A 21,510-nucleotide genomic window follows, 5' to 3' on the forward strand; every position below is an offset into this window, starting at 1 on the left:
TTAAATAGTCTGAGTATTCAGCTCGGGAGTATCTGATTCTTTCTTCATAATAATACAAACCCACAGAAGTCTTAACAAGGTCAAAAGAACCACCCAATGCAGTAGGGTAAGAATGGCAGTATAAGAGAGAATAGACTTGTCTTCAATATATTCACTTGGAAAATACAGAAATTTGTTGTGCTTACTCGTCACAATGCCCTCAAAAATATAACACACTACCTATGCAGACTTACTCTACAGATTTTTTTTTTCTGTGGTCCAAACCAGTATCTTAATCATAGCCAGCCCACCTGAACAGCTATATGCAGTTACTGGCCAAAGGTTAAATAGAATGAAATGTCTCTACGGTACTCCTTAAAACAAAATTTCATTTTCTTGCTGTCTTGGTAAAGGGTGAGGGAGTTGCTTATTTGACACATGGGTTTTTCCACCTGTTACTTCATGAGAATTTGAAACACACATGGAAATAAAGGTCAAATAAAAGCACAAAACCAGAAATACCTCTGGATATTTCTAAGCCAGTAGCCTGGAAACTCTGACACCAGTGAAAAAAAACCTGCTTCATTTCAATGAAGATAAAGCTTTTATCCAAGTCTGAAATAACTACATAACCTTACAGTCTTATTTTAACCATTTCAAAGTAAGTAAGGGTTACTCAGACAAAAATAGATGATGTTCATGGGAAACAGAAGATTATAGAGAATCATGGAGTTTGATGAAGATTGGATACCTTAAGAATGACTCTCATAACATACTGGTCTAGTTATCCACACAGAAGAAAAGAATTGTATTTCTCTTTGCATTTATTTGTACCAGATGTTAGCTTCCCAACATTACATATAGATAAGTAAACTTTAGAACTTACTTATTTCTCTTAGTTTTGATGCTAAGATCATCATTTTCATCCCCTGGACAAGAACTAACACATTTATCTGCTAAAAAGAAATAAATAGTTATTAGTTTTCAACTAGATAAATGGGAATACAAATTCCTCAGATTAACCTTTCATTTCTTCTTTGGCCACTGCTCAGGTATTTACTATATTTCACTCTCCACAGTGTTTTAAAAATAACACATATTTCATCAGATCCTCAGAAACACCTTCATCCAAATGAAAGAGATAGCAATGAAACCAACCATTTTCACTCTGACAAACTGCTCGTTGTTCATGTTGTGAACAAAATTGTTCGTTGTTCATTTGTGACATGATTTCATTTAAATCTTACTATCGTTTCACCTGATACTCCCTCCTCCCTTCCCTTAAAAATACAACTCCAAAGACATTTCTGCAAAATTGTTTCAGTCCTGGCAGTTTGAAGGCTCCAATTGTGCTAACTCGTGCCAGAACTTCCCTCCTTAGCCCATTTCTCTTTCTTATGCAAGCAAATATATTGCTGCTTTTCCAGAAATTCAACCACCAGTACAGCAAGGCTGTAGAGATACCAACAACCTCCACTCTCCTGATGTTGCAGAGTAACTCCAAGGCAATGTTACACTCCTGGTTTGGCCTGGACACTCATCCTTGAAGGACTCTGAGGTTGCATTGTCAGTCATAAGAACCGTGAAGCACTTGGAACAGATACTTATTTCTGGAATCTAAATTTCTTTTTCATATATACAAACTGCAGTTTTCATCAACATTCAAACAGACAGACCACCAGAAGTCATGTCCATCCAGTGCTTGGTTTGTGCTGGGGACTCTCCGGTAGTTCACCACAAATTAGTTGAGAAACATAAAAATCAAACTGCATGTGGTTAGCTTGGGAATATCAGAAACACCAAACCTCAGCCTCTTTGTATGAGTCTGGTAACGAAGACACGTCTTGTTATTCAGGAAACCATGAAAAAATAAATTAAAAATAAATATAGAATTGAACAGGTTATGAAGATAAAAGGTTTGAATAACCTGATATGGTGAGATCTGATCTCACTGAAATCAGATGAAACTCCAAGACATCTGCTAGGAAATGGGTCCAATCTTTGGATCATTGAAGCTAACAGAAATTTGGCCACTTGTTTCAAGTTTCAGTTTAAGAATTTTGCTCTCAGCTCATTTTGTTTCCCTATTTTAGGGAAATTACATGTTTATTAGTGAGCTTTCAGCAAATGTTGCCTTTTATTTATATTAAGTGTTTGAACAAAGCAGATACTAAATCACCACAAAAAGAACAACAAAAAACAAACAGCAGCTGTAATGTTGCGGCATGGGAAGACCAGGAACAGAGACCACATGAGGAAGAAATACACAGCAGGGGCAAACGGACTCTTTACTGACTAGAACTTAAAATGGTAATAAGGAGAAATAAATGGCATTCCAAAATAAGGAGAGTTTGCTTTCAACATTCCTGACATTATACAAGCATTATGAATACATAGATGAATTTAATAATGTTTTAAATAAACATAAATTCACTGGAACTATTACCTCGTGGTAAATTCTTCTTTGGGACGCCCAATTAAAAATACAAAGTAGGAAGAGCAATCTGTAAATTTAGACGGTGGAATGTAATTCAACAGAGATATTCTAAAGCTATTAATCAGGAGTCGAACAACCTGTGGAGGCAGCGACGGTCTTAACTTTAATGAATTCTGAAGGTAATAATATAAAATGACAGAGTATTTGATGGTGTTTTCCAAGAGAGCTGAAGTTAAAGGCGACTGGGCAAGCACAATCCTGTTCCTACCAAATTTCACCACTGTTAAAGACAAGGAAAAGCCAAAGGGGCACCTCCTGCGCTTGCAGAGGACCTACACTGAGCTACGCTCAGACATTACCAATTCTGATGGGATGTACCTTTAGTAAAATGAGCGAGTGGTGCCAGGTCTGGCCCACGCCATGAGCCTTTCCCGGTCAACATTTCCACCGGACAAGAGCAAACTCGCTGGTGATGACAAACATGGAGTTCTCCAGCTACTTGAAGGTGAACTCAAATTTGAGTAATTTTATGACAAGATCTTTCATAGATTTCTGAAAAGGTTATATAATTTTTAAATTTTGCTGGGGGGAAAAAAAATACGAACAAGGCATTTATAAAACCAAATTTTAGCCACCATATAGCCTTCAGATAAAAGAAATGTGATACAGTACACCCTGCTTTCAGAGTTTACTTCCATCTGCTGGTTCCTGACACACCTTGGGGTCTCCCAGAGCAATGACAGCCTCCCCGAGGGAGGGACACCCCATCCTGCCGCTGTGGGTATACTGCCTTGGGTAAATAGGACAAGATCAGAGTCAGCATCGGCACTTAAAATTTCAGTGCAATGGAAAACTCAGTAAAACACGACAAATGGTATCTCCAGTCTCACTCAGGAACCTGCTGAATCACAATGCACCGCTGGACCTCTGATAAGATTATAAACTGACTTTGAAAGGGAAGAGAGGCAGCCGAGCACAAAATCTAATAATTGATTTAAAGCTTTGAGGAAGAATATCACTTGACAGTAATCTTTCCATGAAATCATAAAGTGGAGCACTGCCCCGATCTGATGGTCTATCAAGCCTAGTGCCAATTAATTAAATCATTCAGCTAATCCCAGCGATGTCATGAATTCCGGTTCATTATCCAGAACAAAGAGGAAACACCAGCATTTACCAGGTGAGTTAAAGCCAATCTATTGGCCACACGCAAAAATCTGATTTGCAATTAGATAAAGAGACCTGGTACCCACATATTGCACATAAGCCTCGGAGCTCACCCGTGTTGTTTCTAGGGACCGTGCTTCCTATTTTTGTCTGAATGCTAAAGGGCCCAAAATATTTGTGGGGACAGAGTAAACTATATCAGAACTGATTCTGAATAGGGACTGTACCAAGTATGAATCAACATGTCGTTTTCTGTAGTCAGAATGTCAGATTTCTTTTCATTAGCTAAAAAAATTAACTTCCTCAGCCTAAACGTCCAGACAAACCATTTGAGCAGGTGGAGGAATAGGAATAGATAAAAATGGTTTTTGCCATTGCAATAAGACAGAAACATTTCAAGGAATCTTTGAGGGGAAATAGGGATGTTATGGGTCAGTCTGTGACCGTACTGAGACAGAGGAGTAATGACAATTGGGGACAAGACAAGAGAGCTGTCACCGGGAGGTGTTGCACGCTGCTGCCAGACAGCTCTGACTTGGGAACGTGGAAGATCAAGGTATGAAAGTCCTGGAAACACTGTTCCCATCCTGGCCCCATGTCTGGGCGATGGTGGGTCCCTCCATCCAGGTCCCCATCCCCATCCCTGGGCTGGGAGGTGCTGGCCGAGAGGCGCCGTGCCAGGGGGAGGAGGTGCATGCCCCATCCCCCAGGATGGCCTGATGGGAACCATCAGTGAAGAGCCACGACACCTTCATAAATCTCCCTGAGAACTAATACTTTGTGGAGGCGGCGTAATTGATAAATGAGTAATTTCTCATTTATGCCTAAATTATAAACACGCTTGATCTTTCAGCAGAGCGATGCACAGATAACCTATAGCACCCCATGAATAACTACGCTTGCCAACTTTTCTTGTGCCTTTGATTTAAAAATTCTAATTAAAACTCAGCAGCAGCAACTAAGCTAAATAAATTTGGCAACCATTGTTGCAAACACACAGCTCATTTGTGTTATTTATTTACTCGAGATTACAAGCTAATAGAAATAGTAACAAATAATTCCTTTCACCTCAGCAGCTAATATATACTAATTATAACATGACTGTATCAAATACTGAGCAACCACAAGCCCCAAATATATCAAGGAAAATTAAGACTATTAGCAACAATGAAAGCCATGGTCATAAACAAACTGGTGCGTGAATCAGATCTTGGTGGTACATATAGATAATAAATAAAAAGGATGGAACACGCAGCAAAAAAATAGATTTTTGAAGTGGCACATATGACTTTAGACTCTTCTCATTAATTAATTATAGACCATGAATAATGACCCTCAGTTTTGTCTTTGGCCATCATTCATCCCCACTTGTCAGTAATTAACTGATCTTTCAATATATCCCATAACAGAAAACATATGCTGTATTTTTCTCCTGAAGAATGAACTTCAGCACATATGGTTTGGAATTATTAGATATTCAGCTAAAGTTATTCAAGCCCTGTACAAAAATGACATATATACAAGCATCTGGCGATCGAAATTTATATTGAAAAATGTAATGACATTCCATGTTGATAAGGACTACACTAATAGGAAAACCATTCTTTGTAGCTTTTTTTCAGCCAACTTCTGCTAATACTGATAACATAAATCCTGATTATCACTCCCTTTTATCTACCTGCAGACACAGTGTTCCGAGTCCACAAAGGCACACTCACAGCCCCTGTTCTGCAGCAGCTAATTGGGAGCCGTGCCCGTGGATCAAAGCACACATTACAGTCCCCGATGGCCCGAGCGTAGAAGGCAGACACTCCACCAGACTGGCAGTGCTACCTTACTTCTAGTTATAAAATACTACACTCTAAAAGAATGACAAAAGTCTCTTTTTTCCCCCCCGGCTCCGTTTTTCTAGACTCACCACTAAAGAACAAGATCAGCTGAAGGAGGGTCTCCACTGAAGCTGCTCTACAGCAGAATATTCAAGAATTACAGGCAGCTAATCAAGATAAGGAGCATTTCAAATGATTGCCACGCACCTAGCTGTCCTCCCGGTAACGGCAGGTCTCACCAACACCGCTCCCATGCGAAAGCCAACATAAAGCATCAGGAAATAGAAGCGCTGACACGGAGCAGCTCCCAGAAACACAAAACCTGGTGGAGTCCACAAAAACTGGTGGAACATCATCTCTGGCGAGAAATGGGGTGGAACAAACTATGGAGCCACCAGCAAGCACAGGCTGGCATGCAGGGCTGCGCTGGGCCTGGTCACCAGCACAGACACAATCTGGACTGAAAACTAAGGTGTGGAGAGCAGAAAAAAAACGTGGCATGGTGAGGAGTGTGGGATGGGAAAGCCAGACTGGGAATACTGCCTCTGCAAACTGCCTTGGGGAGGACCAGAGAGCAAACACCTTGGATCACTGACAAGCCAAGGGGTGTCTCTTAACCCGTATTTTGAGCCACTTAACATGATACAGCAGATCCATGTGTTTTTCTTTAGCCGCAACTCTCCCCTTCAGGAATCTGCAGTGTTTAGAAGAAGGGGTCTGGCAGAGTCACAGAATCACAGAATCATTCAGGTTGGAAAAGACCCTTGGGATCGAGTCCAACCCTCAGCCCTACTCTACAAAGTTCTCCCCTACACCACATCCCCCAACAGCTCATCCAAACGACCCTTAAACACACCCAGGGATGGTGACTCCACCACCTCCCTGGGCAGCCTATTCCACTGTCTGACCACTCTTTCTGTGAAAATTTTTTTCCTAATATCGAGTCTGAGCCTCCCCTGTTGCAGTTTAAAGCCATTCCCTCTTGTTCTATTGCTATTTGTCATGTTTCAATGGAAGCACCCACGTTTCCACCAAACCATGGAGCAGTCTATTTGAGATTTCCTACTGGGATTTTTTTCTGCCCTCTACAACTTGGTTGGATAATCCTTAGCTACAGAGTATCTGCTTTTGTGGAACAGCTGAATAACGCACTGGTAATGCATTCCTAATGTACATCTTGGAAATAAGTGTAATAACACATAAAGACAGCATCTTCCAAGATGTATTTTATACATCAAAGATTCATCCAGTGTAAGAAGCCACCTGTTTCTTCATTGCCAATAATGAGAACACTCTATCCCCCAGCTCAGCATTTCAGTGAAAATAAGGATTCTGAAATAAACATCAATTTTAACGCAATACTTTATATGAAATCTCAAAAGGAAAACCACTCTAATTATGGTTATCAAACTTTCACTGAACATATTTAGCAACCAGGTTTCATTTGATATTTGAGTTTAAATAGAGGCAAATAATCACAGGGCTTTAGTTACTTGCTGCAGCTTCCAGCTTGCGCTTGTGAGGAGGATCCTCGATGATCCGGTTTATGTCGCCGCGGTGCTTCAGGTCCACCGGCTTCTCCCAGACTGACAGCTGCATTGTAGGGTTGAAGAAGAAGACCCGGTCATCTCCAGTCCAGACTACACACCTATTCCAAGTGATAAACTAGGCTTAGGCAATGTCAGATACACCCACGGACAAGAAATTACCCCGCAGCTGGCTCCTTGCATCTCTTTGCAGCGCGTGGGTGAGGCTCCTCTCCGACTGACGGCCTGCCCCAGGCCCTGCCAGCCCACGCCAGTCACCTCGGGTGGAAAAACTCTCTCCATACCAATGAAACGCCATAGAAACGCCCTAAACGCCCCCAAAAAGCAGTAGGTGAAATATTCTATAACATAAGGGAAAAACAACGAGAAGAAGAGGAACGCTGTGGTGCTCACAGCAAGAGAAGCCACAGGAAAATACATTTCATGTGTTAAAGCTGTGGCTGAGAGCAGCAAGTGGCAGAAGCCTTGGCAGCAGGGCTGGGTGGCCACGGCCTCGGTGCCCACGGGCCAGGGCTGTGCCTGCTGCTGGCAGGTGGCCATGGGAGCCTTATCCAGATGCGTTGGTGCGAGGAGGTGTAACCACAGCACCCCTGTAGCATCCCTGCAGCATCCCCGTGGCATCCCCACCAGCTCCCAACACACTGTGCTGGACAGGTACAACCAGCCACCGCAGAAGTCTGCCACAAAGGTTTAGGCTGATCTTTACAGGCTCTAGTTTGAATTTGAAAAATGCTGGTGTGCAAATCACAGTTTCTTGACTTGGTCAGTTAAAATATGCATGACAGCAGTTCAACCTTTTGTCCTGACATTCATTTTAAATCAGCTAAAATAATATGAAAATAAGTATCGCACCATCCTTAATAGACATTCAAAAACCTCAAGTTTTACCTCACTAAATCTGTATGTGATAAACAAACAGAGTATCAGCCTCAAGCTCACAATTTCTGAATCACAATGAGAACTAACAAACATCATACACACACTCTGACTTCCTCACATACACATACACACTTATAATGGGAAAATTTTGGTCTCTCTGAAGCATAAATACCTGGAAGGAACAAATCTTATCACTGGAAGCTCTGCTGCTTAACTGTTATTAAAAGCATGGAACAAAACTGGTTTAAAAAAAAGTCTGGTCTGGGTAAAGACTGCAAATATGAAAAATGCCCATCACTGCAGAGTACTGTAATAAGATAATCCAACATACTCTGTGTACCACTGGTGAGACATCACCATTGATCTTGTCCAAACACATAATGAAAAATACAAAACCTCTGTAGAAACCACAGGGGGAGCTGTCGGGCACCGGGAGCTGCTCAGTGTCAGCGTGTCACTGAGTCCCAACACCACAGCAACCTTGTCCAGTGGAGTTCAATGTTCTCCCGAGGAACAGGAGCACAAAGCTGGTTGTACAAACCCAGCTGATGGCTTCAGTCACACTTACACCCCATGGAAGTTTTGGCATCCTGAATCCAGTGACACGGACGGGACAAATATTTTAATAACTTTCTCCTTATTTAATACAGAAATTTTTTGGATCGTGGAAGAGCCTCACAAGACAGATGCTCTAATCCTCTGTTATGCAATGATTAGGTTTAATTACTACTTCTTACTTTGTACCTTGGAGCTGTGGGAGCTCTGTTCTCCCCAAAACACCAGCCCACCAGCCCCGAGCCCCTTCTGCAGGACACAGCGAGAGGGATTTCTACAGGAGCAGTTTCAAACCATGGCTCCACGCTCCCACAACCACCACAGGTGTCCCGAAGGAAGGGAGAAAATCTTGGCACTTTAGGTGAGAGGACAAACCACCATCTGCCAGAGATCACATCCAGGGGGTTTGGAAACGTGTGTTTTGTCCCTGCCAGCACACTGCTGAGCTCACTGCTCCTCTGGCCACGCACGCGGCAGTTGATGGTGCTCGTTAATCACTGAGCATCGCCAGGTCTCGCGTGCCACCACCCCAGGTTAGAAACTCAGGGGTCCCTTGTGACACCTCTTCACTCTTCCATGACTAATCTAATTTGACATTTAATTTAAAATTAATGTCCCTTTCCCCACGTAACACGTCACCTGTTCCTCATTGGTATAATAACAGTTTCAATTATCCACAGGGGACACATGGTATTTTGTTTCAGTCACAGAGCATAAACTAGAAATGCAGCTAGTGCTATGTTCATGTCTCCCTTTAGAAAATCGTAATTTAAGAATGAGTAAGGGCACAACATGATGATATTAGTTTTGGGGTTTTCTGTATTTCATACAGTAAGTAAGGTTTGGTAACATTCCTGAAATTTTTTCTGCCACTAAAAATTATGGTCTAGCTACTTCTGACAGGTGCTTGGTGATGTCACATCAACTGTGGGTCCCGCAGAAGCAGGAAGCCAACCTACGGGTGGGGAGCGAAATAAACTCTGAATTTGTTGAATTTCTGTTGCATAGCTCATTTCAACCTATCAGAAAAAAATTGTAAATTGTGATTGAAGCACCCTACAGGCATGCTCCATGTTCCATCATGAGCCATGGGGCAGAAGAGCTGTTGTCACCTCAGAACATGGGACAACTGTCAGGGTGAGGACTCTGCCCCCTCCCTCTGGTCCCAAGGACCAGATCTGGATGCCTTTTCTCACACCCAGAGTACACTCTGGGAACAGAGAAATGTAAGGTTCCTCCTTAGAGATTAAAATACCACAAGTTTGGATGTGGGAGTGGTGCACTTTGGTGGATGTACCAGCTGCCCCCTCCCCGCTCAGCAGACACTGTGGAGAAGAGGGGGTGCTGTGAGACCCCTCCGGGGGTACCCCTGGCTATGGCTCTTTTATGTAAGAACGGGTGAAACCATAACCTGCTTATGACACTGCTGCACTCAAATGGTTCCTCTGCATTACACCATCAAGTACCAACTGTCAAGAACAGAAGTGATTGTTGTAAATCACGTATTTATGATGATTAAGCAGGACGTTGGACTGTGCTTGAACCGCTGGTTTGCAAAATGGCACAATATGACAATAACAACGGCTGATAACTACGTGGAGTGCCATAGCCAAAGATCCCATAGAAGTCAGCCACTAAATATAAACTAATTACTATATGGGTAAAGGAGGTACAAAAGCCTTCTAGTCAGCCATTCAGGACAGAAAGTGAAGGAAGCTTTTATTTATTTAAAAATGACACAAGAGCTTTAGTTACCCAACATGTAGTTACCTGAATGGAAACGTGGTCAGGAAACCTGAGTCATGAGACACAACCTATTTTCACTGATACAACCCAAAATCAACCCATTCTTGCAAGACAGTATGAGCCATCCACTACCAATGAAATAACTGGGAAAGAGGATCTGGCCCTAAAAAGCAAGAACATTTCTCATGGATCTTGTATTTCCCCTTTGATCCATCCAAGCTGGATCCTCAAGACGTGTAAGAGGGAGCCCAAGGAGCACAGCTCTGCTCAGAGCAGGCAAGCAGCCACGCGCGCCCACAAAACCAGACAGGGAAACCACCGGTTGCCTCCTGCCTGACATGGTGACTGGCTGAGCCGGAGCTCCGCAGCACCCTGCCCTCACCTCGCACATCCCAGGGAGCTTGCAGTTACCTCCCTGCATTTTCCTTAAGTACATGATTAATGAGGAAAAGCTCCAGCAGGAGCTGGAAGCCAGCATTGCTACTTAACACCCAGGGTAGCATATTTTCCCCACATACCAGAGCATTAATGTGTGTTTGGCAAGGGAAGCGGCCCTGAGGAACAGCTTCTAGCAGGTCTGATTGCATTTGCTTACCATGGTGATCCTGGCACTGGAGTGGATGCCACAGGCTTGTTGCCATTTGATGTGCTGTCATCCTCATTTACTAGTTTAAAAGAATGATCCTTGAAAGACAGATAGAGATTAGTCAACAAATAAAGCCGCTGCAGCAGACTGCTGTTATACAAATCACTCCCTTTAACTTGAAGTGGATCGCCCTTATTGCCATTATTCCACCAGCGGTTTTATGAACAACCAGCTACCTTGGGAACAACCCAGATAAACAGCAAATAATAAAAACGCCACCCCACTTACAGCAGTACGAGTGAAAAACCAGCAGACACGCTTTTGTCCATGCCCACAGCTCACTTGGCAGCAGTGGCGGGGAAGTGGCCAGGGCAGGGCTTGGGGGTGGCCCACGTGGCACGAAAAGCCCCATGTACCGGCCCCGGTGTGTGAGCGAAGGAAAGCGCTGGCATGGGTGCAGCGGGAGCCACCGAGCCAGCCCAGGGAGCACATCCTGCCCCGCAGAGCTCAGCACCATCCCCGCCAGCTCCAGCTGCTCACTCCCCAGCCCGGTCCCTGGCACTTCCCAAAGACGTAATAACACCGGCAAGAGCGATTCTCCCTGGCCTTGGCAGTAACCCCCCTGAGATGGAGGGGACCCAGCTGCACCCCGGTCCCCACCGAACCCCCCCACAGTGTTTTACTGGCTGAAAAACAGCTTTTTATTGTAGCAACTTATGGAAACAAACTGCGAAGGGGGAGATGTGGGAGGAAGGCACTGATCTAGCTCAAACGCGGTATCAAAACACGAGAAGCACGTACTTAATTAAAAAATAATAAAGCGTGTGTCCAGAGGTCTTCATCTTGAAAGTATTTTACAACTTAAAGCCCTAAGGAACATGCCTGAGTACCGAGGCAGCTGCAAATGTGGGGAACACCTCCAGCACCCGGCAGGTTTGCTTGCACAGAGCCTAATGACGGTGGCACGATAGGAACGGGCCAAAGGAAAATCAGCTGAACAGCAGCTCAGCCCGCAGGTCCTCCTCCCGCAGGCCAGAGCTCCTGCTGCTCCGAGGAGGCTTCCAGCATCTTCTGTGCTGCTGCTTTCTGAGCCCAAGCTGCTCTTCCACAACCCCACACCCAGGTAAAGGTTTCCCTCTTTTAGCTTTAGCCATTTTCATGATGTCTGCATGAGCTGTGCAGAAAGCAAATATTTCTATTTATTTCATAGAAGCTGGGAGTACAATTTAGGTCCTCTTCCTTTATATAATAATCTAGGCTCTTTTATAAAAAGCTCATGAAGTTGCATGCACATAGGATTTACTACCCATCTGTAAGCTGCACAGCCTATTTGCTATCTGTTTACACTCACCTGTCAGTTTTATTTAAGGACCATGCAATTAGCTGTAAAGGAGGGCTACAGTAGTGCCCAGCAGAGTTAAATTAATAACACCAGAAAGGTGAGGGCCATGAAAAATTTCTTCCTCGCACCTGGGGCTGATGTTGCTCTAAGCATCACGAGGTCCAACGAGCTGCCCCTGCTCTGAGCTGGGTCCCCAATGCCACAGTGAGACAGAAAAAAAACCCCAACAGATACTCTCTTTGTGCACTTCAACTTGTCCGTAGATGAATTTCATCCAGGGCTGTCACACCTCCACGTTTGCACTCTCACCCCTCCCTGCATTGACTCGTTTCTCCTCCAGCACTGGGAGAAAGCCAGCCACGAGCATCCCTCCTCTGATGCTGTGACACCACAGTGACAGAGCTCCTATAAAGCACCAAGATAAATTAAATAGATAGCTCTTGAAAATCGACTGTAGGGAACAATCCCGTATCACCGGCACAGCTCCAGCCAGAGGACAGTCCTTTATCCTGACTCTGATTTGTGCAGTTCAATGGTTTAAAGAGGTTTAGAAAAGAAGAAATGCTACTGCAGACCTTATCGCCGTCGCTCTCCACAGGGGTACTCTTCCTCTCTGTGTGTAAAATCAAGGTCGGTGGGCAGGAGGATCTACTCGATTCTTTGCCATTATCTGTGAGGGGAAAGGATTTCTTTTTAATGTGCAGTAAATACATTCCCAACAAGCCAAGACTAGTGAAGAAAAAACAATGCACTCCCCGAGTGTCCTCTCCTCACCTCTCCTTCCTCCCTCAGTCCTTTATTTACACCCACACGTGTGTGCCAAGGACCATATCACCTTTCTAAATACCATGCTGTATTTTAATGGGACACATTCATATACTTTAGAGTGAGGCTTTTATTGCACTGAGCTTTTTATCCTGTTATCCCTGAACCCAAAGCGTCTTTCCGGCCAGTCCCCTCTCCTCCCAGTCCGGAGATACTGGTGTGCTCTGCGTTAACCTCTGCAGGAAGCGCTGATGAGCATTTAGTTGCATTTCCACTGGAAGCAGTTGTAAGAACACGTTCCCCTCCTTTACAGCAGTTGTAAGAACACGTTCCCCTCCTTTACAAACAGCTATCTCCATCCTGAAATGTTAAACACTTCAGTGTTTCCACTGGCTACAAAATTTGTACATCTTGATAACAGAGAGGCCAAAGGCAAAAATGGCAGCAGGTGCAAGACACAGGCCTAATAATTAGTAAAAAGTAGTTTTCACAGTAAGAAACGTTTTAAAAGACATGCGTTTTTTTCATCGTTTTGTCCTTCCATTACTCTTAAAACATGTATTTGGAGGTTTGAGCAAAGGTATTCTCTAGTCACCTGGCCCATCCCACCCTCGGCAGGGAGGATAAGGTGTGTGCATATATATATATATGTACGTAGATGCATATATATTTATATATACAATAACCAGTCCCAGGAAAAGTGTATGTAGCCCCCTCCAAACATCACCTGGTGTGCTCCTCCTAGAACAAAAGTCTACAAAGGCCGACCGTGGCCCCGTGCCACAGCACTTGGACTCCTACCTTAAAGCCCGCAAAATTTCAGGCACAGTTAAACAACGAATAACAATGATGTTCCAAGTCATTCATAATAAAGCTCCGTGAGCAATATATAACATACTCAAGCATCCCCGCAGAGTTCCATCACATCAGTTAAATTGCTGAAGGAGGCTCCAACAACTCAGCACCCACAGTCCCCGGCACCCACCCGACACCCAGCCACCGCGCACAGCTGTCACGGGCTCCCCAGAGAGCTCAAGTGCAACCACGCGCCGCAAATACAGGCTGGTACTACCAGTATTAAGTGTGCCAAAATGAGGGCAAGCCATGACATACCTTACCCCTTATCCATCTCAAGAGTTATGGAGTGCTTTCTGCCCACCAAACAGACTAAAAATTTGGTATAGTAGCTTCAAGGAACTATTTGCAAGCGCTGCTTTTCTAGGACTGCATATTATATAGCAGATTCACATGTCAAAATGTTGTTTAATTAATTTTAAATTCACTCAGACTACAGAGTAGGCACACGTGTAACGGGAACTACACTGAGAAAAGGCTGGAGCTTCAGCCATTTGACTCTGCTTCACCGTGGAATATATCACAATAATAAAAATTTAAATATATGTCATTTTTCTCAGAAGACAACTTACTCAATTTTTATGGGTAGTGAAAAAGGAGATTTACAAACCATATCAATTAATTTCCATATTAAAGGAGCTAGGAGTAGGGAGCAGCTAATACATATCAAAGGGTCTCTCGATTTATCTTTCTTCACAAGACATCGGGAGTCAGAGCATTACCGGGCATGTTGGGCTTTGAAGACAGTAGTGTTGTACCCGGGTTCAGCCTGCCTGCGGGCATCCATCTTCTCCCGCTGGGCTGCTGGAAGGGTGAAGGAAATCCCAGTGGAGTGCTCAGAAGGGCAGGGACAGCGGAGGGACAAGGCAGGACCCGGCAGGGACCGTCCCTGCCAGCAGCGGTGCCACACGCAAGCTCCTGGAAGGGCGGGAGGCAGCGGCTGGTGCTGGCAGATGGCGGCATCAGCCCAAATAAGGCTCCGTGTGAGGAAAGCAACCACGGCCCAAGGGCACCCAGGGATGCTTCTCACACTCACTGCCCTGGGAGGTCCAGAGGCACAATTAGAATCACAGAATCATCTTGGTTGGAAAAGACCTTGAAGCTCCTCCAGTCCAACCATGAACCTCACACTGACCGTTCCCAACTCCACCAGATCCCTCAGTGCTGGGTCAACCCGACTCTTCAACCCCTCCAGGGATGGGGACTCCCCCCCTGCCCTGGGCAGCCCATTCCAACGCCCAACAACCCCTTCTGCAAAGAAATACTTCCTAAGAGCCAGTCTGACCCTGCCCTGGCGCAGCTTGAGGCCATTCCCTCTTGTCCTGGTGCTTGTTCCTTGGGTCAAGAGACTCATCCCCCCTTTCTGCACCCTCCTTTCAGGGAGTTGTAGAGGACAATGAGGTCTCCCCTCAGCCTCCTCTTCTCCAGACTAAACCCCCCCAGTTCCCTCAGCCGCTCCCCATCAGACCTGTGCTCCAGACCCTGCACCAGCTCCGTTGCCCTTCTCTGGACACGCTCGAGTCATTCAATGGCCTTTTTGTAGTGAGGGGCCCAAAACTGAACCCACTCATTGAGGTGCAGCCTCACCAGTGCCGAGTCCAGGGGTAAGATCCCTTCCCTGTCCCTGCTGGCCGCACTAGTGCTGATACAAGCCAGGATACCTCAATTAGGGCACCTCAATTAAATCCTGCTAATCCATTCTCCAGCTCTAAAACATGGCAAAAGGCAAACAACGTGCAGTTTCTTGACTGTTCCACAGAGGTATTTCATTATCTTGCCATCTGTTTTCCCATCACTCCAACTCTCCCACTGCTGTTCCCACAGGATATCCTTGGCGGCTTGTCCCCCAGCCCCAGGACATGCCACAAGCCACCCCTGGGGCACTGCCCTGCATGGCACGGCCTGTCCTGCACAGCCTGCCTCCTTCCCAACGAGGATTTAAAACCCAAATATTAGCACGTCTTCCAGAAATCTGTTTGTAGAGGCTGAGAGGAACCTTGAGACATTCACCTCTGCAGCAAAGGGTCCTTTGCAAGTCACTGATTTTGCAGCAATTAAAGGCAGCCGGAACAGCCCCGGTTTGGGACCGATTTTGCGGGGGCACAGCCAGCACTGGCCCCGTTCTGTGGGGGCAGAGCTGGTGCTGGGCTCAGGGCACCACAGCTGAGCACATGCTGGGAGCCTTCGAGGACAACGCTGCTGAGCGGCGCGGTACATCTTGGCACTTCCAGCTCTCAACTCTTCTGCTCTTGCCATGAACCAACTCCTGAAGCAACATCTCTGGAAGGCCCATGAGTGGCTGCTGAAACAGCCACAGACAAATTGCTGCTGGGGTTGTGTCGCTCGAACACGGAGCAGCTGGACGTGGAGCTGCGCGCTTGGGAGACGATGCTGAACAGACCTGGGATTTATTTTCTTTTAATACGGAAATCACATCTACCCCTCTTCCAGCTCTGCTTCTTTCTCTTTTTAACTATTTCTCTGATGGTAGAAAAAAAGATTTTTATTATTAGAATTTTGATTCTTTTATAGTCTTCATTCTCATGTTGGTTGAAGAAGGAGCCAAGTTCTTTCATTCCTCTAAATACATATGCACACATGCATGAGGAACAAGAAAACACATTTACCCAGCCGATGTCAACTTTTAATTAATTATTACAAGCATTAATACAAATACATAAATGGCAATTGGCAGATTTAAACAAACCGTTCCACAAGTGAAATGGGGCTGAAGAAATGAAATAGAAGAGTGAACCTAAACGCCACACATGCAGCTCCGGGAGCTGCGGTTTGATGCCAAGGAAGGCAGGACATAATGGTGTAGCTGCTTTTGGCACGGCTGCTCTTACCCTGCTCTTTAATTACTGAAGATTGGCTTGAAATACGGAGCACGGACGTACCGGTGCGGGGAGGCTCTCATGCACAGGCGGCCATTCTCACTCCGGTTTGAACCGTACACATCTTCCATGTGGAGACACTGCGCTCTCAATGCCTGAGGCAACCTCGCTTTTTTCTCCTCCTTTGAAAAGCTCCCTCAAAGCATTTGAACAGGAAAGCTGAAGCCCCAGGGAAGGACTTGGGAGCTGTAGCTTTTGCTCGAAACACAGTGTCACCGGCGCAACACACGTCCGTGAACTTCTGCAGCGCGCGGTTCATTCGGCATTCACACGGGAAATACACGTCCGCAAAATTTTGGACAGTCAGCACATATAGAATAAGATGGAAATTAAAAAATTAAAATAAAATAGCAAAAGAAAGTCCTGAAAGTCACCGTGTGCATCAGGAGTCATTTACTTTTATATCTAGTCGAACACTGTGACCGTTTTCCCCAGATATAATGCCAAGAGAGAAATAACTCAAGCGTTTCCCGGCTGGAGCTCAGGAGCCGGCAGCTGACGTGGGGCCGGGAGCACTCCCGGGCTCACGCTCACGGGGCTGGGGGATTGCCCAGCTCCCGAAAAGTGAGGGGCTGCAGGGGCCACGGGAGGAGGGCTGAGGGGAGGAGGGAGCCAGCAGACCTCTGCTGGCACTTCCAAAATCATTAGAGATTTCCTCTCCCCCAGGACAGCCAGCAAGGTGCTTGTTTACCCTCCATCGGCAACTGGCGCACATCTTTGCTCAGGTTTACTCTTTTCTTATTAATTAACCTTTTTTTCCCCTCTCTTTAACAGAAGTGCATAAAATAAACTGCAGCCTGACAATTAAGCTACTGCAACGTATTTCCAACATGATCACACACCTTTTTTTGCCCCTAAACTTAGCAGCATCATTACTAACGACGTGTTCCCGCACTTGCTGTAACACTGACAAAGGATGCGCGGCAGACAGGAGGATGAAGATATCTGATTAAAGACACTTCTCTGAGGCTCCACGGCAGGTAGAGAGGCATGAATAATTCACAGTATGAAAAGTAAAGGTGAAGTAGGAAAACTATCTTGGGGATATCACAGAGGATGTAGGTGTATGATCATAAACATCTTATTAAAAGCAGAATTAGAGAGGGAGAGGAAGAGGGAAGATTGATTCATGCCATAGGAAGCTATGGACAAGAGATAATAATAATTTGTTTCGCAAAGGTATTTAGAGGCCAAACCTCTGTTAATCACAGTAGTTTAAAATTTTGATTCTAAATGTTTCCAAGAATTGGATTTACTTCAAGTGCACACATCTAAACACTCAGGTTTTTATTATCCCACCAGTATCTCTGCAGGTCAGTTCTGCCTCTGCCCACAGCCTTATTGCTTTTGGTTTTCAAGATTAGTCTAAAAACCATATCTGAGTGATTCACAATTCCTCCTCTGTCGGTTCTTGCTGAAGCCAAGTGCGGGATTTCAGTGCCGGCTACGTCAGCCGGGTCCATGCCCCACTCCCGCCGGCAGGGATCCCACCTCCAGCCCATCACCCCCACCTCTAGCCCAGCACCACTGCTCCAGGGAAACAGCTCCTGCTCCTGCTCCTGCCTGCACACTGTATTTCACCCTTTAATTAGTGTCTGTATTCTGCTTGGACCAGTTTTGCTGTGCCCTGCCAAATGCTCTATCTCCCCTCTTAGAACAAGTCTCCTTGAGCAGCGATTTTTTCCTTCTGCAGCAATCTCTTCTCACTCACCCCTTTATTTTTCTGGAGATTTGTAATGGGATCAGTAAAATAACAAGGACAAATTCTCTTGTCTGCTGTGCCATACCATGGGCTATACGCCTGGTGCAGAGTTCAAGGACAAACTCATTTCATTGCTGGACTTCTCAGGCACACTGCCCAACAGATGCTATTTGCCCCTATCCTGAAAATAGTTTCTTTGTAAAAGAAGGAAAAGCTGAAAAACCCCTACCAGCATACTCCCTGGGTGCAGGAGGCACCGCCCAAACTGGCTCCGTGCATCCACTTCCCACAGAGCTGCACAGGCAGGAGCACCCCTATGAGCATGCCTACGGAGCAGCATCAGCTCCCACCACCACCGGGCACAGCACGGGGCCCCCGTTCACTCTCCTCCTCCCGCCCTGAGCACGAGGCAGCTGCATGCTTGTCAGCAGGGTATTTCTATCCAGTTTTGCATTTTCCCCTCATTTCAGCCACTGGAGCATTTCTCAGCGTCACTCTCCAGCTGTTTCTGCACCTCTGCAAGCTGGCCCAGGCTAAGCCAGGCTCCGAGTCAAAGACCTTCACCGATTCTTGATGACCTTCCTTCCTCTGCTCTTTACATGTGATTCTTTTTAAATATCAAGTTCAAGATCTTGGCCCTGAGCTTCAAGGCTTTTAATGGTCTGAGCTTTGCATATCTATGAAATGATGCAGAGCTGTGTGAGAGTGGTAGTTAACAGCTCCACCTCTCTTGTACCTACTGTAAGGCAAAAAAAGTCAGATTTGTACTTGAGACTGGACTTTTCCAGCTTCCAATACAAAAATAAAGGCTTACTAGAAGCCAGGACCATTGCAAAATTTGCTCCTTCTGCTCCAGAAATACAGAAAATTTTATTAATTTCGTCTTCAGAGAAAGATGGACTTTGTGTTCCCATGAGCAAAATCAACTGTGCAAGCCTCGCTAGGCACCCATTTTCTCTTTAGAAACCAACTCAAAGAAATGGTTATCTATATTGCAAACCAAAAGCGTGCCCGCAACGCCACAGGAAGTCTGTATGTTGGCTTAATACACTGGTGTATGTACTGGCAGCAAACCATGGTGGTACACGTGTGTTAAGGCACTCCACACGGTAGATGTAAGATGCGTGGCTTGACGGGTTGGCATTCCAGTTGTCCACCCTAGTCCTCTCTTAGAAACAACTACACCCTGTGTTTCAGTGCTCCCAGGTTGGAGACACTCAATGAGTAAAATTTTCAAGGTGCAAAACTCTTAAATTAAAGACAAAACAAAACAAAAAAACCCAACAAACTCAGAGGATGGTATCTTCTGAAGCCATCTCCCCACCGTAGCTCTCCTCCTGGTGACTCGGGGCACATCGGTGGGGGCTTGATTTTGCCACCCAGGCACTCGAAGGTCTCAGCACCAGGTCCAGCTCTGCAGTGGCCAGGAGGCAGCTGCTCAGCCCCGGCCTCCCAACCACCTGCCAACTCAGACGGGTCACCCACAGGACCCTCTCAGGTTCCCAGTGTCTCCCAACAGCTTCCCGAAGGGCACGCTTGCTCTTCTGTGGCACGTTGAGGCTGATGTGTGAAAACGCCTTTGTTACTGTCATTTGCTCTTAATTCTGATTCCTACTTTGATTGGTTTTCCACTGGAGATAACGACAGTTTGTAGCAACCTATAGAAAAGAGTGTGATCTCCTCAGAAACACTAAATAAAAATCCACACTATATTTGAGTGAAATCACCATTTTTCTCTTAAATGTAATTGGCAGCAGATGACAAAAGATGACAAAAGGAGGAAGACGTATTTTCAAGAGAATGCTGGAAACAAAAATATAATGTTCACCTTATTTACATTACTTGTATGCATATAAAAATGTAACAATTGCTCTTCCAAAGCGATGGCCTCCCAACAGCATAGCCACTTGATTTAGGCAACCTATTGACCAAATGTCAGGCTGGCCTGGCCATCAAAAGTCATCTAGTCAACAAAAGACTCTATACAGTTAAATCCTTATTCAGCATGATGGGTAAAATCAGGAGTGTTTGTTTTCAAGTCTGCCAATAAGAAGATTATGAAAGTTATTTGATATGAAATATATAAGAAACCACGATTTCAGTCTTCAACAAGCCGTAGATCAGCAGGACCCTTGCACAAATCCTCATCTTTCTGTCCCTGCATTCTTTGAAGAGCTTTACTATTTCCTCCACGTCACTTGCTTCTGACAAGGAAGCAAGTCAACACAGTTCTTGGTGACTTTAAGGAGGAGTACGCAGGTCTTCAAGCACAATAACTGTATAGATGATAAAAGAAATAGGTGCTTACCAAAAGCAAACCAAACCAGACAAGAAACTTTAAAGTGAAGTATGTCAAAAGAGATGTGCATGAACTTCACTTCAGTTTTAAGGTGTCTGTGTCATAAAATTTTCAGCAATTTCCAGACAGAGCTGGAATACCCAGCGACATAATTCAATCAGAGGATCTTATTCAAGACAGGTACAGCAGCAGGCAGACCTGCTTCAGAGGGAGCCTCCAGCTCCACTTACAGATTTGCCTAGCACAGCTGACCACAAAGTATTTTATGAAACTTTTATCTCAGCCGTGGGTAGAGCCAGCGAGCCTGAGGTACCCACGAAGGAAATGGCTTAGCTGAATAAGGGAGAGCTTCTATACCAGAAGTCTGTACATGAACAAAGTACAAATACATTCATCTCTAACTCTTCAACACCTCCACAACCGTGCTAATCCCGAGGTGTGAAGGATCAGATAAATTACGCCTGAAGGGATACCTAGTAATTCCTGATAAAGGCTGGGTTTTTCCATGGAAGACAGCTGGGAAGGTGCATACGGGACCCAGCTCTGCCAGAGGAACAGCCCATCCAGCCCCACGGCAGCGTCTCGGCTCCGTTAACAGAGCTCCTGACCTCCCAGCCACACTACCGCAAGAGGGATGTCACGTCATTAGGAAAGACGTTCCCAATTTCCCATCAAAATCTCATCGTTCTTTGATTGAGATCTGCAACACGTATACGTGAATCTGAACAAAGCCACAAGACTTCCTCTAGCCTTTGGGAACAGCACGGTCCCTTCTCTCATGACAACACACGCACACATTTACATGACAGTGAATAAACCAGTTTTATCACACAGCACAGCATAAAGCATCCTCGGAGGCTTCAGCCAACGAGGCTTCACGGAGCAACTATCCAAAAGATAACCACATCATCACTGCAATGCTCGT

At 45.3% G+C, this 21,510-nt stretch overlaps 1 protein-coding gene across 2 annotated transcripts in view; it reads right to left on the minus strand.

Annotated features, from left to right (window-relative positions):
* The window catches only part of TCERG1L (transcription elongation regulator 1 like), a 97,227-nt gene that overhangs the window by 17,431 nt on the left and 58,286 nt on the right, over positions 1-21,510 (minus strand). The window contains exons 6-9 of one of the 2 annotated variants that reach the window (XM_074875564.1): positions 12,643-12,737; positions 10,735-10,823; positions 6,906-7,060; positions 866-932 (exon numbers count right to left, since the gene is read on the minus strand). In XM_074875564.1, the coding sequence (XP_074731665.1) occupies positions 866-932; positions 6,906-7,060; positions 10,735-10,823; positions 12,643-12,737 (406 nt within the window). Of the gene's footprint in view, positions 1-865; positions 936-6,905; positions 7,061-10,734; positions 10,824-12,642; positions 12,738-21,510 lie in introns of both variants that reach the window. The other variant, XM_074875563.1, reaches the window with a different exon arrangement.

Source organism: Strix uralensis, chromosome 7, assembly GCF_047716275.1.
Source record: "Strix uralensis isolate ZFMK-TIS-50842 chromosome 7, bStrUra1, whole genome shotgun sequence".
NCBI classification, from domain to species: domain Eukaryota; kingdom Metazoa; phylum Chordata; class Aves; order Strigiformes; family Strigidae; genus Strix; species Strix uralensis.